Source organism: Hemitrygon akajei, chromosome 22, assembly GCF_048418815.1.
Source record: "Hemitrygon akajei chromosome 22, sHemAka1.3, whole genome shotgun sequence".
Classification (NCBI taxonomy): domain Eukaryota; kingdom Metazoa; phylum Chordata; class Chondrichthyes; order Myliobatiformes; family Dasyatidae; genus Hemitrygon; species Hemitrygon akajei.
The window spans coordinates 22,795,150-22,816,057 of record NC_133145.1 but is presented as its reverse complement, the minus strand read 5'-3'; the positions used below and the strand labels follow the sequence as shown (position 1 = coordinate 22,816,057).

General features: G+C 42.6%; 1 protein-coding gene across 7 annotated transcripts in view; it reads right to left on the bottom strand.

The window, feature by feature from the left end:
- LOC140714553 (putative uncharacterized protein MYH16) overlaps nucleotides 1-20,908 on the bottom strand; it is a 340,102-nt gene that overhangs the window by 202,586 nt on the left and 116,608 nt on the right. For 2 of the 7 annotated variants that reach the window (XM_073025835.1, XM_073025837.1), the window contains one exon: nucleotides 17,077-17,304. The exons of 2 other annotated variants lie outside the window; for them this stretch is intronic. In XM_073025835.1, the coding sequence (XP_072881936.1) occupies nucleotides 17,077-17,304 (228 nt within the window). Of the gene's footprint in view, nucleotides 1-17,076; nucleotides 17,305-20,098; nucleotides 20,198-20,301; nucleotides 20,792-20,908 lie in introns of those variants that run through there. 3 more of the 7 variants (XM_073025836.1, XM_073025839.1, XM_073025841.1) reach the window with 3 other exon arrangements.

The window sequence follows — 20,908 nt, the reverse complement described above, 5'->3', positions numbered from 1 at the left end:
CTCACCTCAAGTGTCGTCTGCATGGAATTTACACATTCTCCTTGTGACCACTACCATTTCCTGTGGGAGATCTGGTTTCCTTCCATATCGGATGTGCTGGTGGATAGGTTATTACCCACAGCAATTGGCCGCTCATGTATATAGGAGTGGTAGAATTTAATTGGGAGACGTTGATTGGCATGTGAAGAGTAAAGAAGGGGTTTGGGCAAATTTAGTGTGTAAACATGGGTCCTCGATGCACTAAAGGGATGTTTCTGTGCTATATCTCCCTGTGACTATTTTAGGTTTGTTCCCTTGAGATTACAGTGTGTTCTGCTCTCCAGTGAGCCACACACGGCTTGCCAACCTACATTACACCCAAATAACAGTTAAAACTACAGGCCAGGCCTCACTGTACCTGTCCTCCTGTGTGTTGTACCTAATGAGCCATCAATGTCTCATTCTAACCTCACTAGATGCTGAGATGTTATCTAACTGTTCTGAAGCATTCAGGATTCCAGTGATATCACCTGAAAGGGGCAGGGCATTGCCAGTAATGCCGAGGGAAGTCCACTCACCTGACAATCACTGTCCTCGAAGCTATGGCAGATGGCAAAGATGCACCCCAGGTTTGCTGGCCGTAAGCACGAGGGTTATTTGACAGTTTTAAAATGTTTCTGAATGAAGTATGTGATAATTTTACAATTATTTTCTACATATAGTTAAGATCATTAAGCCTCCTTCCATTAAGTGTTTAAAAACAAATTTACACCAAAGTATTTGATTAAGCAGTATTTTTATTTTACATTTGCTTCACACGGCATGGAAATTGAGGCGAGTTTCCCTGGGGAACCTCACAAGATGGAACAGAGCAAACTGACAGATTCAATATACCAGGAGTCTGTTTTTGACAATGCTGCTACTTAAATGAGTAATGACTGGCAGTTCTATGTGGAACCACCAGCAATGTCTGGACTATTGTACTCTGAATATGAAATGTGTAGACAACATGTAGGAGTCCCATTCCCTCCTAATTCATAAGTGAGGAACCGAAGTACTGAGGAGAAAGGCTTCATCACTGACAAGATTCCCATCCTCAAGGTTTATGTGAGAAAGTGAAGTTTAACTGGTCAATGTTCACATTAACATTGGGACACGTCTATTCTTTAAAGGTGAGCTCAGACCCTACTTCACAGGCCACTTCTCTGTTGATGTACAATTTTACTTCAGAGCTCAAAATCTAAAATAAAGCTTACACTGAACACCACAAATAATCTGTCAGCTATTTGATTATTTATTTGTTTGCTTATTTATTTATCACAATACAGCTCAGAATAAGCCCTCCTGGCCTTTCGAGCCATGCTGCCCCACGATCCCTCAATTTTATACTAGCCTAATCATAGGACAATTTACAAAGACCAATTAACCTACCAAATGAAATGTCTTTGGATTGTCGGAGGAAACTGGAGCACCTGGAGAAAACCCACATGGTCACGGGGAGAGCGTACAAACTCCTTACAGGCAGCGGCAGGAATTGAACCGGGTCACCGGTTTGTAAAGTGTTGCACTAACCACTATGCTACCATGCATATGTTGGACATGTGCATGACATCTTCAGAATAGATCCACTTCAGAGTTTTGTCATCCCCACGTCATTTTATAATTGCAATGCCAGAATTGATAAGGATGAAGCATATAAAAAAAGCCAAAGCCCACAGTCTTGGCAAAATACACCAATAATAGACAAGTTGTGAGTGAGGCTGGCAGGATTAATTTCGTTGTCAAAAAAATCTTGCATCTCATTTTCAGATGTTGTCTATTTTAATTATGTTTGTAAAGTTATCAGAGTACGCCATTTGATATTCTGCTATAGTGGCAGATTTTTTTGCTTCATTCAAATGCCTAGAAGAGAAAAACCTTGGTGTGGTACTGACAGAATCAAGTACTGCCAGAGATGGTAGATTTAAAATGAAATATTAAACCAGTCTCTACGACAAATTGAAAAGATTACTCCTCTTGAGATGGTGCCAGAAAATCAACAGAGTTCTCTGGCACTCTGGCCAATTTTCACTCATCGGAAAACATCATAGGTTCTCCAATCCTTATTGGATAGCTCTTTGGTTGTAGACTGTTCTGTATACTACGGCTGTTGCATTCCCCACAGGGAAACACTTCAAAAGTTATTCACCAGCTCAAAATTCTTTGGAACAACCAAAAGTTGTGAAAAGTATCACATGCAAATATCTTTCAATCCTTCTACTTCTGCCAATCATTCAGACTGGGCAGAAAGCAGCTGGAGTAATTTGTAATTAGTCATTGTGGTGATACTACTCAGAGTATAAGGAAGCTTCGGTTTCACACCTTTGTAAATCTGAAACCCCTAAACGTTTCTGTTTGAAATTGCCTCACAAAAATCTACCTTCAAAACAAGCATGTGTATTCCTGTGAGATTTCTATTTATCTCTTTATTTATTGGGATACAACGTGGAATTGCCACCCAGCAATCCACTGATTTAATCATAGCCTACTCACGGGCCAATTTACAATGACCAATTAACCTACCAACCAGTATGTCTTTGAACTGTGGCTGGAAACTGGAAAACCCAGAGGAAACCCACAGGGTCATGGGGAGAACATGCACACTCCTTGCAGGAGTGGTGGGATATGCACCCTCAATTAGTTGTGCTCTTGCTTGACTGGCATCAGACTAATTGATTGTGTAGTGTAGTTAAGCTCCATTCTGATGGTAGGGTGATTGATCACATGCAAGAAAATAGTAGAAAAAGGAACAAGTTAATGAGAATGTGGAACAAATATAATGATGAGGTTAATGTAGGATTATGGTAAATGGGTGGTTTGAACTGAGGTGGATTGAAAGGGATAATATTTCTGTTATTTCTATTCTTTTCCTTTACCAAATCTCTCTCTGTGACTCTCGCCTCCTGACAGTGGAGTATTCGCTACCTACATCTGTAAAGAATATAAGTATTTATGCGGACACATACAGCTTTGAGAGCCAAAACCCCCCATTACAGCACCAACCATTTGCCCACAAATCCCCAGCTCCTACTCCCAAACTTCACCAATTGTGAAATACCTTGAGTTGAGATAAATTTGTTGAGAGGAGATTAGGGATCAAATAACAACAGATATCAGAGTTTAAATACTTTAACTGTTCAATGCCAGACCAGGTTAAGAATTCAACACTCAAAGTCAAGGTACAAAGTAAGTGTACTATATACAACCTTGAGATTCGTTCCCTCACAGGCAGTCACAACACAAATAGAAGCCCAATATGCAAGAGAAAAAACAAATGGTGCAAACAATAAAAACAAGCAAACAACATTCAGAACTGAAGCTCATGAAAGGGAGTCCACAGCCATGACGCCACTCACATCCAGGAGCCTGTTACAGGCCTCAGCCTTAGTTCAGCTCAACAAAGGTGGTTCATTACTTGGCTTGGAGATCACAATGCGAATTATCTAGATCTGATTTCAAAGTCTGTGGGTTTTTCAATAAACAGCTGCTTACTTTGGCTTCCTTTCCCTTATGAATAAATATATATATATAAAATATCAAGGATGAAGTTAGAATTCCAGCCTGTGCCCCATTCCAGCAGCAGCAGGTCTCTACTGCTCTGATTGGACTGAGCTAAAACTGGGATTGAGGATTAGGGAGGCGGATAGAGATTCAGACACAACTAGCTCAGCACCACTGCAGCAGGGGGAATCGATCCTGAACAACTGCTGCTGGAAATCAGTTGGTGGATGAGGCCATTTACTGTTGAATACCCTGTTAATCTGGGTGGTCTAGTTCCATGAACTCAGCAGTAGGGTAATTTGGGGGGCCTGAGTGACTTTCTCAACTCTTATATTTCTGTTGGAAGCTGGGATAGGATATGACTTTGTGAACAGTAATGTTCTCTCAAGCAACAATGTCATCCTGCTTCCAAAGTCCTTCAAAAGCAAGATGATGTATCAGCTTTGCTCAAGTCAAACTGAAGTCCCCTTGAAGGAGAAACAATTTTAAAATTTTAAAATTATTTGTATGAGGACTTAGATCATTAAGGGATGGAAGGTTAAGTGCTGGAGAGTGGGATGAGTATGGACTGGTCAACAGTCTGCTACATGAAATCAGCAGTTTGAGCAGCATCTGGGGGGGGTGAATTGAGGTCAACTCCCTACATCAGAAGTCCTAATGCAGGATTTCCACCTAAAACGTCAACAATCCCTTTCCTTCCCACGGATGCTGCTTGACCCAGAGTCCTCCAGCAGATTGTTTGTTGCTCCAGATTTGAGCATCTGTAGTCTCCTGTGTCTCCGGTACAGACAGGTAATTAATGCTCAGCCCGACAAGGTGGGCAAAGTGCTAAATGACACCAACTCCATGGACTGCACTGAATTCATTCCAACAACTATCAAACATTAAAGAGATACATCACACAAAAATACAACTGCAGATGCTGTGGATCAAAGAATATGTACACAACGCTGGAAGAACTCAGCAGGTCAGGCAGCATCTGTGAGAAAAGAGTAGCCAACATTTCGGACCGAGACCCTTCATCAGGAATGGGGGGGAAGAGAGGGCCGAAGCCCAGTAATAGAGATAGGGGAGGGGGTAGGGCCTAGAGGCGCCAGGTGGAAAACCAATCAGAGGAAAGATAAAGGGGGGAGGGGGAGGGGATAAGCATGAAAGAACTGTAGAGATAAAGAAGCAGAAAGTTGAAAGGGGAGAGAGGCAGAGAGGGACCTAGGATAGGGGAAGGGGGAGGGGGAGGGAATTACCAGAAATTGGGAGAATTCAATGTTCATACCACCAGGCTGGAGGCTACCCAGACGGTATATGAGGTGTTGCTCCTCCAACCTGAGTTTGGCCTCATCATGGCTGTAGAGGAGGCCATGTGTGAACATATCCAGATGGGAATGAGAGGCAGAGTTGAAGTGGGTGGCAACCGGGAGGTCCTGTCTGTTGTGACGGACGGAGCGTAGGTGCCTGATGAAGCGGACCCCAATCTGCATCGGGTCTCACGTCCCTCCCCACAGAACTCCCACCTGGCCACGTCCCTCCCCACAGAACTCCCACCTGGCCACGTCCCTCCCCACAGAACTCCCACCTGGCACTTATCCCCACAAGTGCAAATGCTACACCTGTCCCCACACCTCCCCTTTTACCACCATTCCGGGCCCCAGACAGTCCTTCCAGGTGAGGCAACACTTCACCTGCGAGTCTGCTGGAATTGTCTATTGCATCAGGTGCTCCCGGTGCGGCATCCTCTACATCGGCGTCACAATAGACAGGACCTCCCAGTTGCCACCCACTTCAACTCTGCCTCTCATTCCCATCTAGGTATGTCCATACATGGCCTCCTCTACTGCCATGATGAGGCCAAACTCAGGTTGGAGGAGCAACACCTCATCTACCGTCTGGGTAGCCTCCAGCCTGGTGGTATGAACATTGAATTCTCCAATTTCCGGTAATTCCCCCTCCCTCTATCCTAGGTCCTTCTCTGCCTCTCTCCCCTTTCAACTTTCTGCTTCTTTATCTCTACAGTTCCTCTCCCCCTCCCCCCTTTATCTTTCCTCTGATTAGTTTTCCACCTGGCACCTCTAGGCCCTACCCCCTCCCCTATCTCTATTACTGGGCTTCGGCCCTCTCTTCCCCCCCATTCCTGATGAAGGGTCTCGGCCCGAAATGTTGGCTACTCTTTTCTCACGGATGCTGCCTGAACTGCTGAGTTCTTCCAGCGTTGTGTACGTATTAAGAGATACACCACACCTCCAGGACTAGAACACACTTGAACTCTAACTTCTTACAAGGCAAGAGGACAAACTGGCAGAAATAAATGCAACGGAACTCATTTTTTATTTATTCTTTTCTCCTTAGCTGAGGCTTTACAAGGCATTGGTCAGATCACACTTGGAATATTGTAAGCAGTTTTGGGCCCTTTATCTAAGGAAAGATGTGCTGGCTTAGGAGGTTCATGAGAATGGTCCCGGGAATGAAAGAATTACTGTATGAGGTGCGTTTGATGGCTCTGGACCTGTACTCACTTGAGTTTAAAAGAATGATTGGGGATCCCATTAAAACTTACCAAATATTGAAAAGCATAGATAAAGTGGATGTGGAAAGTATGTTTCCTTTAGTGGGGGAGTCTAGGATCAGAGGGCACAGCCTCAGAATACAAGGATGTCCCATTAGAACAGAGATGCGGAATTCCTTTAGCTAGAAGGTAGTGAATCTGTGGAATTCATTGCCATGGATGACTGTGGACACCAAGTCATTGGGTATATTTAAAGTGAAAGATGATAGGTTCTTGATTAGTAAGGCTGTAAAAGGTTATGGGAAGAAGGCAAGAGAATGAGATTGAGAAGGATAATAAGTCAGCCATGATGGAATGGCAGAGCAGGCTCAATGTGCTGAATAGCCTAATTCTGCTCCTATGTCTTATGGTCTTATTATAAGTGTGCATTTCTACAGTGGGCATTTTTACTGGTTAATGTTTTTGGTTTTGGACTTACTGCAATATACATCCTCAAACAAAGAGGTGACATGTTTCTTTTTTTTAAAAAAAAAGATAATCCTTAATTTCCATAGGCAATTTTATTCTGTTTCTTCACATTGACCTAGTTGTACAACTTTAGGCAGTTTTGTGAGATTTGAGCTACTCATTTCCAATCAGCCCAAGTTCAGCCACCACGTGTAAACAATTGTCTTGCCCATAAGAACAAAAAACAAGGCTGCTTAAGCATTCTTTACTATTCAATAAACTGAGAGCTGATCCCCTTCTGGCTTCAATTCCACTCTCCTTGCCAGTCCTCAAATTTCTCAATTAATCTGTAGTCTATAAATTTTTTCCTAATCTTAAATACTCTTAATAACTGGGCAACTACAGTTCTCTGAAGTAGAAAGACATAACGAGTCACAAGCATCTGAGAGAGAAAATTCCTTCTCATCTTGGTTTTAAATGGATATCACTTGATCCTTAGACTGTGCAGGTTGAGTGGTTTCCACAGAGGCTGCCTGCCCATACAGGATGAATGGACACCCACCAGGATTGGGCAGAAGCATCAAAGACTCAGGCTTTCATACTCCTAACACATTCTATCACATAGAATGTTTCTATCACATTCCTAGATTAAAACAGGAGTTTTGTTAGGTTTCTAAGTTACCTATGTGGAGACTTTCAAGTCTTTTACAGTATGAATCAAAAGTATTTTCCTGCCAAGGAAATGCTTCTGTAACACTGCTATCATGCATGGAACACGCCAGACAACTTGCATAGAACAAGCTCCGAAAGCAGCTACACGACCACAGCTAGGTAATCTCCTTCAGGAGCGTTGACCAAGGCAAGTACAGTAAAATGCCAACATCTAGTCTCCAGTTGTTCAGAAACACTAATGCCCCAGCATCAGGCTCATGAGGTATTGTTTCCCACTCTCCCTTTAAACTCACATTTCCAGTCCTTTGTTCATACTAACTGAGCCTCACTTTGCCCACTTCCTTTAAGCATCAGATTCACGTTTAATATAGAGCTATGTAACGCGCGCAAGGTCGCGTAGTGGTTAGCACAATCCTTTACAGTACCAGCGACCCGGGTTCATTTCCACACACTGCTTGTAAGCAATTTGTACATTCTCCCCATGACCGTGTGGGTTTCCTCCCACAGTCCAAAGATGTACCAGGTAGTAGGTTCAAACAACAACACACACAAAATGCTGGTGGAACACAGCAGGCCAGGCAGCATCTATAGGGAGAAGCGCTGTCGACGTTTCGGGCCGAGACCCTTCGTTGGCCCGAAACGTCGACAGCGCTTCTCCCTATAGATGCTGCCTGGCCTGCTGTGTTCCACCAGTATTTTGTGTGTGTTGTTGTTTGAATTTCCAGCATCTGCAGATTTCCTCGTGTTTCCAGGTAGTAGGTTGTTTGGTCTTTGTAAAATGTCCCATGATTATGTGAGGATTAAATCAGGAGATTGCAGGGCAGTGCAGCTCGAAGAGCCCATTCCACACTGTATCTCAATAAATTGATAAATGTACAAAAAACGTGGATTGTAGTCACAGCATCGGCAGGAAAGCCACAGATTATAGGATGGTGATTATCATCCCTGGTGGCTGGTTATCAAGGGTGCTGCTACCAAGGGCTTACATGTTCTCCCCCATGAAACCAAGATAGTACCTGAGATCAGGAATGAATCCCAGGAGGTGCAAGTCATAAGTACCAACCACCGCACCATCATACCACATAATCTGTAACATCCTCTTCAATCTAATATTACCATCAAGCCAGGGAATGAAAACTGGTTCAATAAGTGGAGATATGCAAGTAACACAAGGAGACAGGAGCAAGGGTACGTCCACGTTATGTCAGTCCATGGCCTCCTCATCTGCAATGATGAGGCCACTCTCAGGTTGGAGAAGCAACACTTCATATTCCACCTAGGTAGCCTCCAACCTGATGGCACCAACATTAATCCCTACAATTTCCAGTAATTTTCCCCGCTCCCCCGTCCCTCTTCTGCAATTCCCCACTCTGGCATCTTCTCTTCACCTGCCTAACATCTCCGCCTGGTGCCTCCCTCCTCCCTTTCTCCCACAGTCCACTTTTCTCTCTTATCGGATTCCTTCCTCTTTACACTTTACACTTCCAACCTATCGCTTCCCAGCTTCTTACTTCATCCTCCCTACATCCACCCACCTGACTTCACCCATCATCTTCTAACTTGACCTCCTTCCCTTATCCCACATTCTTATTCCCGTTTCCTTTCTAGACCTGATGAAGTGTCTTGGCCCGATCGTCAACTGTTTATTAATTTTCATAGGTGCTGCCACACCTGCTGAGTTCCACCAGCATTTTGTGTATGTTGAGCTGGATTTCCAGCGTTTACAGAATCTCTTGTGCTTAGGTGCAGGAGTAGGTCATTTGGCTCCTTAAAGCAGATGCAGCGTTCAATATGATCTCCAGGCCTCTTCTATGCCATTTTCCTTATAGCCCAAAATTCCCTGCCCTTTCAAATACTTAATTGAACTCATCTGTAATTTCCTCCAATGTCGTAGCATCCACAATCTTCTTGAGTAGGGAATTCCAGATGTTCATTGCTGTTGCAAACAGAAGTTCCTATGCTTGATGGCTCAGAACACTGAAAGTAATGCACATCAAGGCTCAGATAACTTTCCTCAGAAACAATGATGCTCCTAGCCAAGTGGGTCCAATACAGCAACAAACACTGGGATCTACATGACAAAGTTAAAATTAGCCAGCGAAAGATGAAAATATAAAAGTGAGCTTTACTTGCCACATGTACATTGAAACCACACAGTCCGAAGATGCGCTGGGGCAGCCCTCAAGTGTTGCAATGCTTCCGGTGCTGACACAGTATGCCTACATCCTACCAGCCCTAATCTTAATGTCTCTGGGAAATGAGAGGAAAGCAGAACAGCATAAGGAAACATATATGGTTATGGGAAAACCATACTGTTACGAAAACCCCGTAACCAGGTAACTTACCAGCAAAGATAGATGGATCAGCTGAGTCGGATGCTACTATTTTCAAACGTTTTATTCAACAAGGGCACAAACGTATGGTTAATACAAAACATTCAGATCATACACGTCGTCAAAACTCAATCTAAAACACCGGTGTAACCATAATCAATCAGAAATAAGCTCTACAATTGTCTAGGGGGTAATACTGAGTCCAACGGAAGTATAAAGAGTCACTCAGAAGTTTGCAGGCTTTTTCCTTTCTGGAAACCCGCTGGGGTTTTTACGTTGTAGAGCGAAAGAGATAATTTAGAAAAGATGCACACTTGCCCGTCGTCTTGGCAGAGCAAATCCTTGGAATCAGGGGAGCAGACTTCCCCGTTGTTATTTAAAAGCAGTCTTTCGTTGGTTTTAGCCACAGATTCAAATTCGGAATCTAACGCACGTGGCTTCCTTCAAAATGGCGTCCCGCTCCCACAGGAATCGATCTCGTGTCTCCTGGGTGCGTCTACTGGGTGCGTCTGAGGGTCCTCCCCTCAGACCCGCCTTTATACTTCTTCACGGGATCGCAGGTGTCAATCAAGTTGCAGGTAATGCGATCTTTCTCTCAACCAGCCCACTTTGCCCGAGGGCTTTTCACGTGGTCTCCATGAGACAATAGTCAAAGTCACCTTTATTCTGCTTCTTGGGAGAACGTGGTCTTCCGCACGTCTCTCTCTCTTGGGTCAGTTGACCCCCCTTAACTAGAGTTCTTGCGATTTTCACAAAGGAGGGGCCAACGGCATAACAATACAAACTCCTTAAAAATCTGCATTTGGATTGGATTGGTGATAGCTGGCATTGTAAAGCTTTGCACTATGCTAACATACTGACTTCCCATCACAAAAAGAACAATCTGGCCAATTAATACCCCCACCACTGATCATCAATGGGCCGATGCAAAATGGTGCCCACAGTGCTTTCAAGTGACAGACACATAAATAACTCAACATCCTGACTGGATTTGCCAGGAGCAGTCATCTTCCAACTTCATTATAGTCTTGTTACAGAAACTTGACTAGTTATGTAAATACTGTAGCAGCAAAAGTGGGGTAGAAGTTGAGGCAAGTAACTTCCTTTGCAGTTTCCATAAGCCTTCCAACACCAACAATGCACAATTGTGTTGTGTGATGGAATATTCTTCACGTACCCGAGCAAGTGCAACAGGAACAGCACCTCAAGTATCAGCACAACCTTTTCATCAACTCACACATTCAGTCCCTCTACCACCAGCATATTCAACACCATCTACCGCAGCAACTTACAAGGTCTCTTTGACAGCATCATCCGAGCTTTCAACCTGCAAAGTACTCTGAGAAAGATGGGAGATGAATGCAAGTGCATCAGTTCCTCCAGCATATCACCTACCTTTCTTCAGAGACAGAGAACAGCACAGAGGAGCAGGCCTTTTGGCCCACAATGCTGTTCCTAACAACTTGTGCAGATGATGGCTAATCCCTTCTAGCTGTATATGATCCATATTGCCTGTCCTCTGCACATTCATGTGTCCATCTAATGGACTCTATTATATCTGCCTCTGCCACCATCCAAGGCAGCACATTCCAGGCATCCACAGCTCTATATAAACAAAACCTACCCCTCACATTTCTTTTGAACTTCTCCCTTTTCTCCTTAAATGCAATACCCTCCAGTATTAGAAATTTCAACTCTGGGAAAATGATACGAATTGTTTACACTATGTTTCTTATAAGTTTATAAACTTCTATCAAGTCTTTCCCTAGCCTCCGTTTCTCAAAGTAAACAACTCGAATTTGTATTACTGCACATACCCTCTAAACCAGGCAACATACGCGCTGATAAACTCCTTCTGGGACCATTCCATAATCTCCATGTGCATCCTATCATGAGGCAATCAAAAATGAATACAGTACCTCAGATATGGCCTAACCAGAGTTTTATAAAGCTGTAACATATCTTCCTGACCCTTGAATTCATTGTGTCAAGCAATAAAGGCAAGCCCGCCTTTCACTATCTTTGCCATCTTATTGACTTGTGCAGCCACTTTCAGAAAAACTGTGGACATGGACCCCAGGATCCCTTAATGTTGTCATAGGTCAAGCCCTTAATTGTGTACTGTGCCTTTAGATTTGATCTCCCAAAGTGCAGCATCCCACACTTCCCCAGCTTAAACTCCATCTGCCATTTCTCAACCCACATCTGCATCTGGTCTATATTCTGCAACATCTCCAAGCAATTTATACACAGTCCACAATGCCACCAATCTTTGTGTCATCTGCAACATTACTAATCCATTCCACCACATTTTCATCCAAGTCATTTGTATACATCACAAACAGTTCGGGTCCCAGTATGGAGCCCTTGTACACCACTAGTCACGGACTTACAGCCAGAAAAAGACCCAACAACCACAACCCTCCATCTTCTATGGGAAAGCAAGTTCCCAGTCCAAATGGCTAAGTTATCCTTCAGGATAAGACATCCATGAGGGATCTTGTCAAATGCCTTACTAAATTCCAAGTTTCTAACATCGACTGCTCACCTCTGTCACTGCCTCAAAGCATTCAATCACAGTAGGACACAGCTTGCCTGCACAAAGCCACATTGACTGTCCCTAATTATCTTGTTTAATATCACCAGCATATGCACCACTACAGCGCAATATACAATAATAAAAACTGAATTACAGTATAAGTTATATTAAGTAGTACAAAAAAGTAGTGAGGTAGTGTTCATGGGTTCAACATCCATTCAGAAATCTGATGATCTGATGACAGAGGGGAAGAAGCTTTTCCTGAATCATTGGGTGCCTTTAAGCTCCTGTACTACCTGCAGATGGTAGCAAGGAGAATAGGGCATGCCCTGGTTGATGGGGGCCCTTAATGATGGATGCTACCTTGAATTTGTCCTGGATGTTGCAGAGACTACATCCCCATGATGGAGCTGACTGAGTTTACAACTTTCTGAAGCTTCTTTCAATCCTGTGCAATACCATACCAGACAATTAGAATTAGGCTATACCTTTCCAAATGCTCATATATCCTAACCCTGAAAATCCTTTCCAATAACTTCCCTAGAACTGACGTGATATTCATAATCTATAACTTTCAGATATATCACAAATTCTTCAATACTCAGTACTGGAGCTCTCTACCTAACAGAGTAACTGCAGTGAATGAATAACTGCCATCTTTGCTAGAGCAATTACTAATAGACAGTACGACAAATACAACATCTCACAGAAGCTCTGAGTTGTAATAGCATTGTGCTAACCACTACACTACTGTGATGCCCAGACCTTCCTGCACTATAAACTGCTAACAGTTGGAGCCGCATTGTGGACAGGAGAGTGATGTGTCACATGACAGAATTCCTAATTGTCCCATCCAGCAATGTTTAACCACCATTTGTTTTGTGTCTTTTGAAACAAAGCCTGCTTCTTGCATGCAGAGGGTTGTTCAAATTGTAATAAGTGTAAAGACTGGGGCATGTCTTTCCATGTGGCACATACATGAAATCCATGCTTTATTTCAGTGACACTGACACAATCTCTCTAAATAGTGAATATTTGGACCTGTTTCTGAGCTCCTCACTCTTGAAATAATCAGATTTTATGCTTCTGAGACCTGACTCTTGAATAATCAGATTTTTTTCAGAATCAGGTTTAATATCACCAGCATGTGTCATGAAATGTGTTAACTTAGCAGCTGCTGTACAATGCAATACATGATGAGATAGAAAGAATAAAGATAACCAAATCATTTATACTAAGTATATACTCTATATGTATCATGAATAGATGAAAACTAGTGCAAAAATAGAAATAATATCCCTTTTAAAAAGTGAGGTAGTGTTCAATGGGTTCAATGTCCATTTAGGAATCAGATGGCAGAGGGGAAGAAGCAGTTCCTGAATTGCAGTGTGTGCATTCAGGCTTCTGTACCTCCTTCCTGATGGTAGCAATGAGAAGAGAGCATGCCTTAGGTGATGGGGGTCCTTAATAAAGGATGACATCTTTCTGAGGCACCACTCCTTGAAGTTTTCTTGGATACTACAGAGGCTAGTACCCAAGATGGAGATGATTAATTTTACAATTTTCTGCAGCTTCTTTTGATTCTGTGCAGAGTTCACACACACCAGACAGTGATTCAGCCTGTCAGAATCCTCTCCACAGTATATTTATAAAAGTTTTTGTTAACAAACTGTCTTCAAACTCCTAATGAAATATAGCCACTAACTTCTTTATAGCTGCATCGATATGTTGGGACCAGGTTAGATCCTCAGAGATCTTGACACCCAGGAACTTGAAAATGCTCACTCTCTCCACTTCTGTTCATTCCATGAGGATTGGTTTGTGTTCCCTCATCTTATCCTTCCTGAAGTCCACAGCTCTTTAGTCTAACTAACACTGAGTGCAAGGTTGTTGCTGTGACACCACTCAACTAGCTGGTATATCTGGTACACCCTGTCATCTCCATCTGAGTTTCCACCAACAAAATGGTTCTACCACCAGCAAATTAATAGATGGTGTCTGAGCTATGCCTAGCCACACAGTCATGAGTATAGAGGGAGTAGAGCAATGGGCTAAGCACACAGTCCTGAGGTGTACCAATGTTGATCACAAGCATGGAGGAGATATTATCGCCAATCTGCCCAGACTGTGATCATCCAGTCTTGTTTACAACAATTAAGGAATGTGCCCATAACAGTATTTGTTAACAAACAGAACATCATGCAGATGAGATTTCAGTTCCTTTGAAATGTTGTTTAAACAATACATCATGTTGGGATAAAATTGTAAAATCACTTCTACTTCATAACCTTGGCTACTGAAATAGTGATACCAGGTTTTCTCCTCAAAGTTTGAAAATACTTGGTATTATGTCTGCTCAGGAAATCCAAATATGCTTTAATCTCCTCTTTTTCACCATCTTATCATTAATTTTATCCACAATGGGTGATCCTATGTCTGCATTTCTAACATTTCTCCAGGAGCTGCAAGATTTGAGTTCGGGTGTTGGGACCCACAGACCAAGTTCTATTCTCCCTGTTCTTGGCAGCTACAGATTTACATACTGGATCACCTTTCTTAGACCATCTTAAAGCACCCTGCAATCAGGGGAGGACTTTTGAAAGACAGTTATGGGAGTAAACACAAAGAAGCAACAGCTCATTTCTGTTACTTGAGCATAGAGGCTATCTCTATCCTCAACATCCCCATGCCAAAGGACAAACCTGGGTTCCTGCTTCTGAATGCCATGGAATGACCCTTCTGAACAGAAAGCTGCAGTGTTTGGATAACTGAATGACCAAATCAAGCAGCAGGAATAACCACAAAGAAACTCCTCACAGAATTCCTTGATCTCAACCATGAGGTCACGAACAGAAACTCAGAGGAATGCTCATCCCTTAAAGAGTGAGTTAAAAGTAGAAAGGTCAGTCATGGCTGAGAAAAGTGGTGATGCAAATGTCTGTTGTGTTTGGGGGATGCAGACAAGATATGGTAAGTGCATAAATAGAGAGAAATAGGAGTAAAGCAACCAGAGAGAGGAGAAATTAAAACACTGAGGGGGAAATGAAAAGCAAGTTGTAAAGGCACAGGTCTGAAAACTGTCCCAGATGAAGTTTTCTTTCAAGCATTCAAAAAGGTTGTATGAGACCACAAGAAATAGGCATTGTGGGGGTCTATCTGGCACCTTGAACTCACTTCACTGCTTGTCTAGGTCATCACTGAGTCATTTTCCTGAACTATTCCCATGTCCTTTGATTCCCTTTAATACCCCAAAGTCATACAATCTCTAACTTTAATGATCTCATGATTAGAATTTTGCATGCAAGAAGCCTATGGAGTTCAAAGTTCCAGCACTCTTTGCATGAAAGAGTTTCCAACAGTAACCCTCAATACGAGGAACTTCTCATATCCAGCTCTGTAAGAAATCCTTACATTCCAATGAGATGTTCTCCAGTTCTTCTAAATCATGTAGAATTTTGGTTTACTCTCCTCAATGACACATCATATGGTACACATACCATTCCTTGAACATATTTAGTGAATCTTCAATATCCTCCTTCCATCCATTTCTTATCATTTTTACACAAAAATACATAATACTCCAGGTGCAGTAATACTCCAAGGCTCTATAGAATTTCAGTAAGACATCTGTACTCCTCTTGTTATAAAATTCTGCTTAGCATTTTCCCTATTGAGTGCCTGCTCTATCTGCACATAGACTTTCACTGGCTTGTGTTCAAGGACACCAGGATTCCTTTGAACGTTATCCAGATTTTAAGCATTTAATAAGTACTCTGCTTTTCTGTTCCATGCACCAATCAGATGACATCATGTTTCCATATATTACCTCTGCCAAGTTCTTGCCCACTCACCCAGCTCGGCTTAAACCCCTCAGAGTCTCTCCGTTTGTCTCTCCACGTACAATCACACCTCAGTTTATATTGTTAGCATTTGGAAATATGAAATTTGATTGAAATTGAAATTTGAAAACTTCAATCTAATCACAGATGGTAAGCAAATGAGGCCCAAGCACTGATTTCTGCCAACCAGAGAAAGATCAGTTTATTTCCATTCTGCTTTTTATCCAAAATATTTTATCCAAAAACCAATTCTCAATCTACCCCCAGTAATTCCATAGCATCTAACATTGTTGGAAACACTTGTGGGAGATCCTCTTCAAAAATTCTGAAGATCCAACTTCACTACATCCATTAGTTACCCCTTGTCTCTTCAAATCATCGCACCCTCAAAAGAACTTCTATAGTTTGGTAAAAACCTTTTTTTTCTTTCAGAAGTCATGCCAACTCTGCTTAGCACAATTACTTTTCTCAAGATGTTCTATGATTACATCCTTCATGGTCAATTTCTCCACTATTGAGGTTAAACTAACAGGTCTGTAGTTTGTTTTCTCTCTCCCTCCTTTCTTAAACAGGGTTCATACCTATTTTCCCCTCCAATCCCCAGGAACCATTCCAGAATCTATGGAATATTGGATAGTGTGGTGTCCCTTTAAGAATAAAAAGCATTAATAACTTTTCGACGGGTTGCTGAGACAGTACTTTTTTTCTAACCATATAGAATGACGTTATTAAACGATCATCCATCATTTCAACTGAATAACATAAGAAAACTGAAAATCTAGGTGTTAGATGTAACATTAGACAAAGATTCAACGAGTCCCTGAGTCAGTAAGTTGTATTATATTCCACGCCTTAACATCTGCACCAAAACGGCTTCAGATAAACTTACCTGTCGGGGAATTCCCTAATCTACCCACATAAACTAAAGTTCATAAGCGACCCCAGTGTACAAATCTTCTGATTCATTTTTAACAAAAACCTTCAGTCCAGCTTTGAGTTGTTCAAGAAATTACTTTCAAGTACAGGGTAGTATAATCAGATCTCTCACTGCAATGACCTTATCCCACGTTTGCTTGCGTTCAGCGACTGATTAAGTGATGAATAGGTTCGGTACTATCAATTCGGCCACTTTGCCCCGAGTTTACAGAGATTCTAATCCGAGCATGTTATTGCTTGGCTAATTAGTTATGAATATCAGGTTTCGACTAAGTACTAAACACCACCCACCTGTTTCTCCGTCTCGACTTTGACGAGCGTGGACTCCAGATCTTCAATGTTTGTCCCAAGATTGCGGCACTCAGTCTCCAGTCTGCATTTCTGAGCGTTCAGTTCCGCGGTGCAAATCTCCTCCCTCAGCAGTCTCTCATTGAGATCGGCGACCTGGCTTTCCAGCTCCAGCTTCACCTTCAGCAGCTGCGTGCAACGCCGCTCAGTGTCAGCCCGACTCTCCCGCTCCTGCGAAGATGATTGGCAGCTGTTCAGGGCAGGACTCTGCTGATTTACGGTTTGCATTGTCTCTGCGGGCACGGAATCGGGAACCGCGCGCGCGCGCCCGCCCGCCCGCGTGCACGCACTCCGCATTCCTTCGCTAAATGAAGTCCAGGTTCCAATTGAGAACAGGAGAGTCAGTTGTGCAAAGAAAACCCGAGTGCCGAGCTTCCATTCTGCACCAACAGATCCAATTACAACATCAACATGCAGAATTACACTCCGAAGGAAAACGAAAACTCTCATCTTTTTTGTATATGCTTTCCCGAGCTGGCTTAATAGGGTATTTAGACTTCATGTCCACTCTGTAAGGGGTTGCTTTATTCTTAACTGCCGACAAGCATTCCAAACAATGGGTCAGCTTTTAAAAAATAGTTAGGTACTCTTGCTGTACCGTGCATAGCCGTTCTTGCATATGTACTTCTAATTACCTTCTCTCACCCTCTCTCTCGCACACACACACACTGTAATAACATTTGGCAAATGGCCAGACAAAAGGAACCACTGCGTGCACACTCTGTTACCTCCGGATAAAACCAAGGAGGCACTTTCTACAATCATTTCAGCTTCAAAGTATCTAAATAACATTCAACTTCTTAATCTTAATAAAATCGACTTCTTAAAAACACATAGGTTTTAAAGTTATAAAACACCGCTGTACATATTTAGGTTTCTCTGTGCTTGCGACTATTGATTTTCTTTTTAAGAATAGGAAAAATAAGGAATGTTCTGATGAGGCCAGGAGGGAACACTGGCCTTGGGAATGTCTGCGGGCCACAGCGAGAGGGAGGTAAATCAACATATCGAGCTGGCACAATCTGCTATCAATTTAGTTCCATGGCACAACTTGGATCTGTTGTCTTTCCTGAAAGCCTCTCCTTGTGGATGCTCTGAAGAAATCACTACTAAGCAAAATTCACAAAGATGAACTTTAAGACAGAGGTTGATCAATCAGGACATGAATGGATACAGGGGGAATTCAAGAAATTTGGGCTGCAAGGGAAATGGATCAGCCATGATGAAATGGTAGAGCAGGCTTGATGGCCTAATTCTGCTCCTATATCTTGAGATCTCATGAACAGAATCAAAATCATGCTTATGATGATGATAATTCCTGGTGGATTGTTTAGTTTCCTTTCATTTCTCTTATTTTCTCTCTTCAAAAGGTGTTGGGAATATTTCCATAAGAACCACAGGGCTGAAAAGGTGAGAACTACCTCAGTGAGTGCAAAGCAAATTCACTGGAGGAGTCGTGACAGCCAGGCCCAGTCCCTCGTCTCACCTGACAGCTACACAAATAGACAGAAATAAAAGGGAACTTCTGGACTCTGATTGGGAGCAGGAGCTCGAATTATTTTTCCTCCATCCACGAGGGTCAACTGCTGCTATAACGGAGACTTATAGCCCCTGATGTTTAAGGCAGAGAATGAGAGTATCTGGCAGGTTAATAAAAGGTTAGTCTGTCAAATTGATGGTGAAACTTTTGAACAATCAACTTGACATAGTCAATGGAGTAGGAGGTTATTATACACATTGCTGACACTTAGAAACAGGGACCAATTTCCCATAGCCTGCACATTGTTATTTTCAAATTACTTGTCCAGGTTTATCTGCTTCCTCCGCCCTCTCATCATGTAAAATATTTTCTCAGCAACATTAACAATCTATAACGCCTGCCATTCAATAACCATAAAAGTGTCATTACAGATTAAAATACTTATGTACAAGAGCATCGTTCAAACTCTTAATTTTCCAGCAACTTAAAAAAGTTCACTCATGTTTTAAATATCTAGAATGATATTTTAATGGGATTGCATCAGCACTGCACAAATAATTTTGTCTACTGAATTCATTGTTCAATAATAGATGACTGTCGATAAATATCACACAAAAGGCTACAGATCTATAAACACAGGACAAGAATTCCTAAGAATCTCCGACGCTCCGCCCGGACTGCTGGGGAAATCTGACGTTGAAATACACTGCACTTTCAGGAGCACAAAAAAAAATTGTGCTCAAATGCATAAAGTCATAGAAATTAGGCACCGTGACCAGAAAGACTAACAGAACTGGTTACTAAGCGTCAGAGATGCCCTGGAATCGGGAAACAGCGTCCACAGAAACTTAACCCTTGAGTTCAGGGAAAGGAAATGTAGAGCAAATGTGACTGCAGGAAAAGCAGCAGGCACAGATAGTTAAGGAAAAGGGGCAAATGAATTTCAGAAAATCGGACACTAAAACCACACATTTCACCAGCTTTACATTTTACTCTGATGGCTACAGTCTGTAATAGCTTCAGATGAGAGGCATTAATGGCATAGGGCACAATAAACACGAGAGCTTTCATACGCTTAATTAGATCTTCACCACTTCATCTTCTTTGATGTGCCCTGATAATGCTCCAGGGACTGACATTAACGGGTTAAATGCTGCCCCCTTACAACTTCTGAGGAACTGCCAGGATTAGCGACTTCGACTGCAACAACTACTCCTAAATGTGCAATGGAACCCATCTCACACGAATCCTGTACAACATTCAAACCCCAAATTAAACCTACAACCAGTAAAGCACATTTTAATATGTTTTGATTAAATATAAAAATACGATTTGTTACAACTTCTGTTATATCTGAATAACAAATATCACTCAGGAAAACAAGAAGTCATAACACTTGAACATAGCACGATGAATTCCAGAAGAATTAGCTTTGCTAACCTCAAAGAGTTAAGCTCCCAAGTTTTCATGGCAGCCTGAACATACCTGCAGAATAATTAGCAATCCAACTGTGTTCGATTACAGTGCACTCAAAACCAGGCTCACTACAATCTGCTTCAGGGTTCCCTTCCCTCCCAGGTCCCTTTCATTGGCTAACGTTACAGACTGCGCGCTCAGCTAGGTGAAACAGATGAAAGAAAGCAAGTCCGCCACAAAAGCGGAATTCAGAAGTGAAGGGGAATACATACAACAGTTATTTTCTCCTCCAGAGTCACGCTGTAGTTATCCCAGTCCAGATCTTCTGGTTCGGGTTCCAACTCCATTCCATCCGCTGCCTCTGGTTCATCAGACAGGGACCATGATCTCCGCAAGCTCGGAATTCCTGACATTTCTCAATTGACTGCGAGACTCCCACTTCAAAGTGCACACCTGTCAGTGTTGGCTGATGAGCATCAAAACAGCAGGGCAAAGGCTCAAATTGGTTCACTGAGAGTGCAGACTCCGAATTAAAAGCCTCGCAGGATAAAAAAAAAGAAAGGTGGCTAGTTTCTTCCGCAGCTTCACCTAATGTCTCTACCCTCGCTTCTTGCTTCTTTGTTGAGCTTTTTTTCCCTGCAGATACCTTTGATCCCTCTCTGGCGGCCCACGTGCCTTGGAAGTCTAACAACTGTTCTGCTATTTGACACTTTCACTTGCCACAGCAAGCTGATTCAGCGCCTCGCTAATTAAGAATGGCCTCCAAGAAAGCCGCAGTTATCTGCTCTGTCCCGACAGCTCCCGAGCTGGGCACTCTATCAGCTGTCAGCTCATTGCAGGTGCTCTATTCATGCAGAATGCTGGCCACCTCAGACCCCT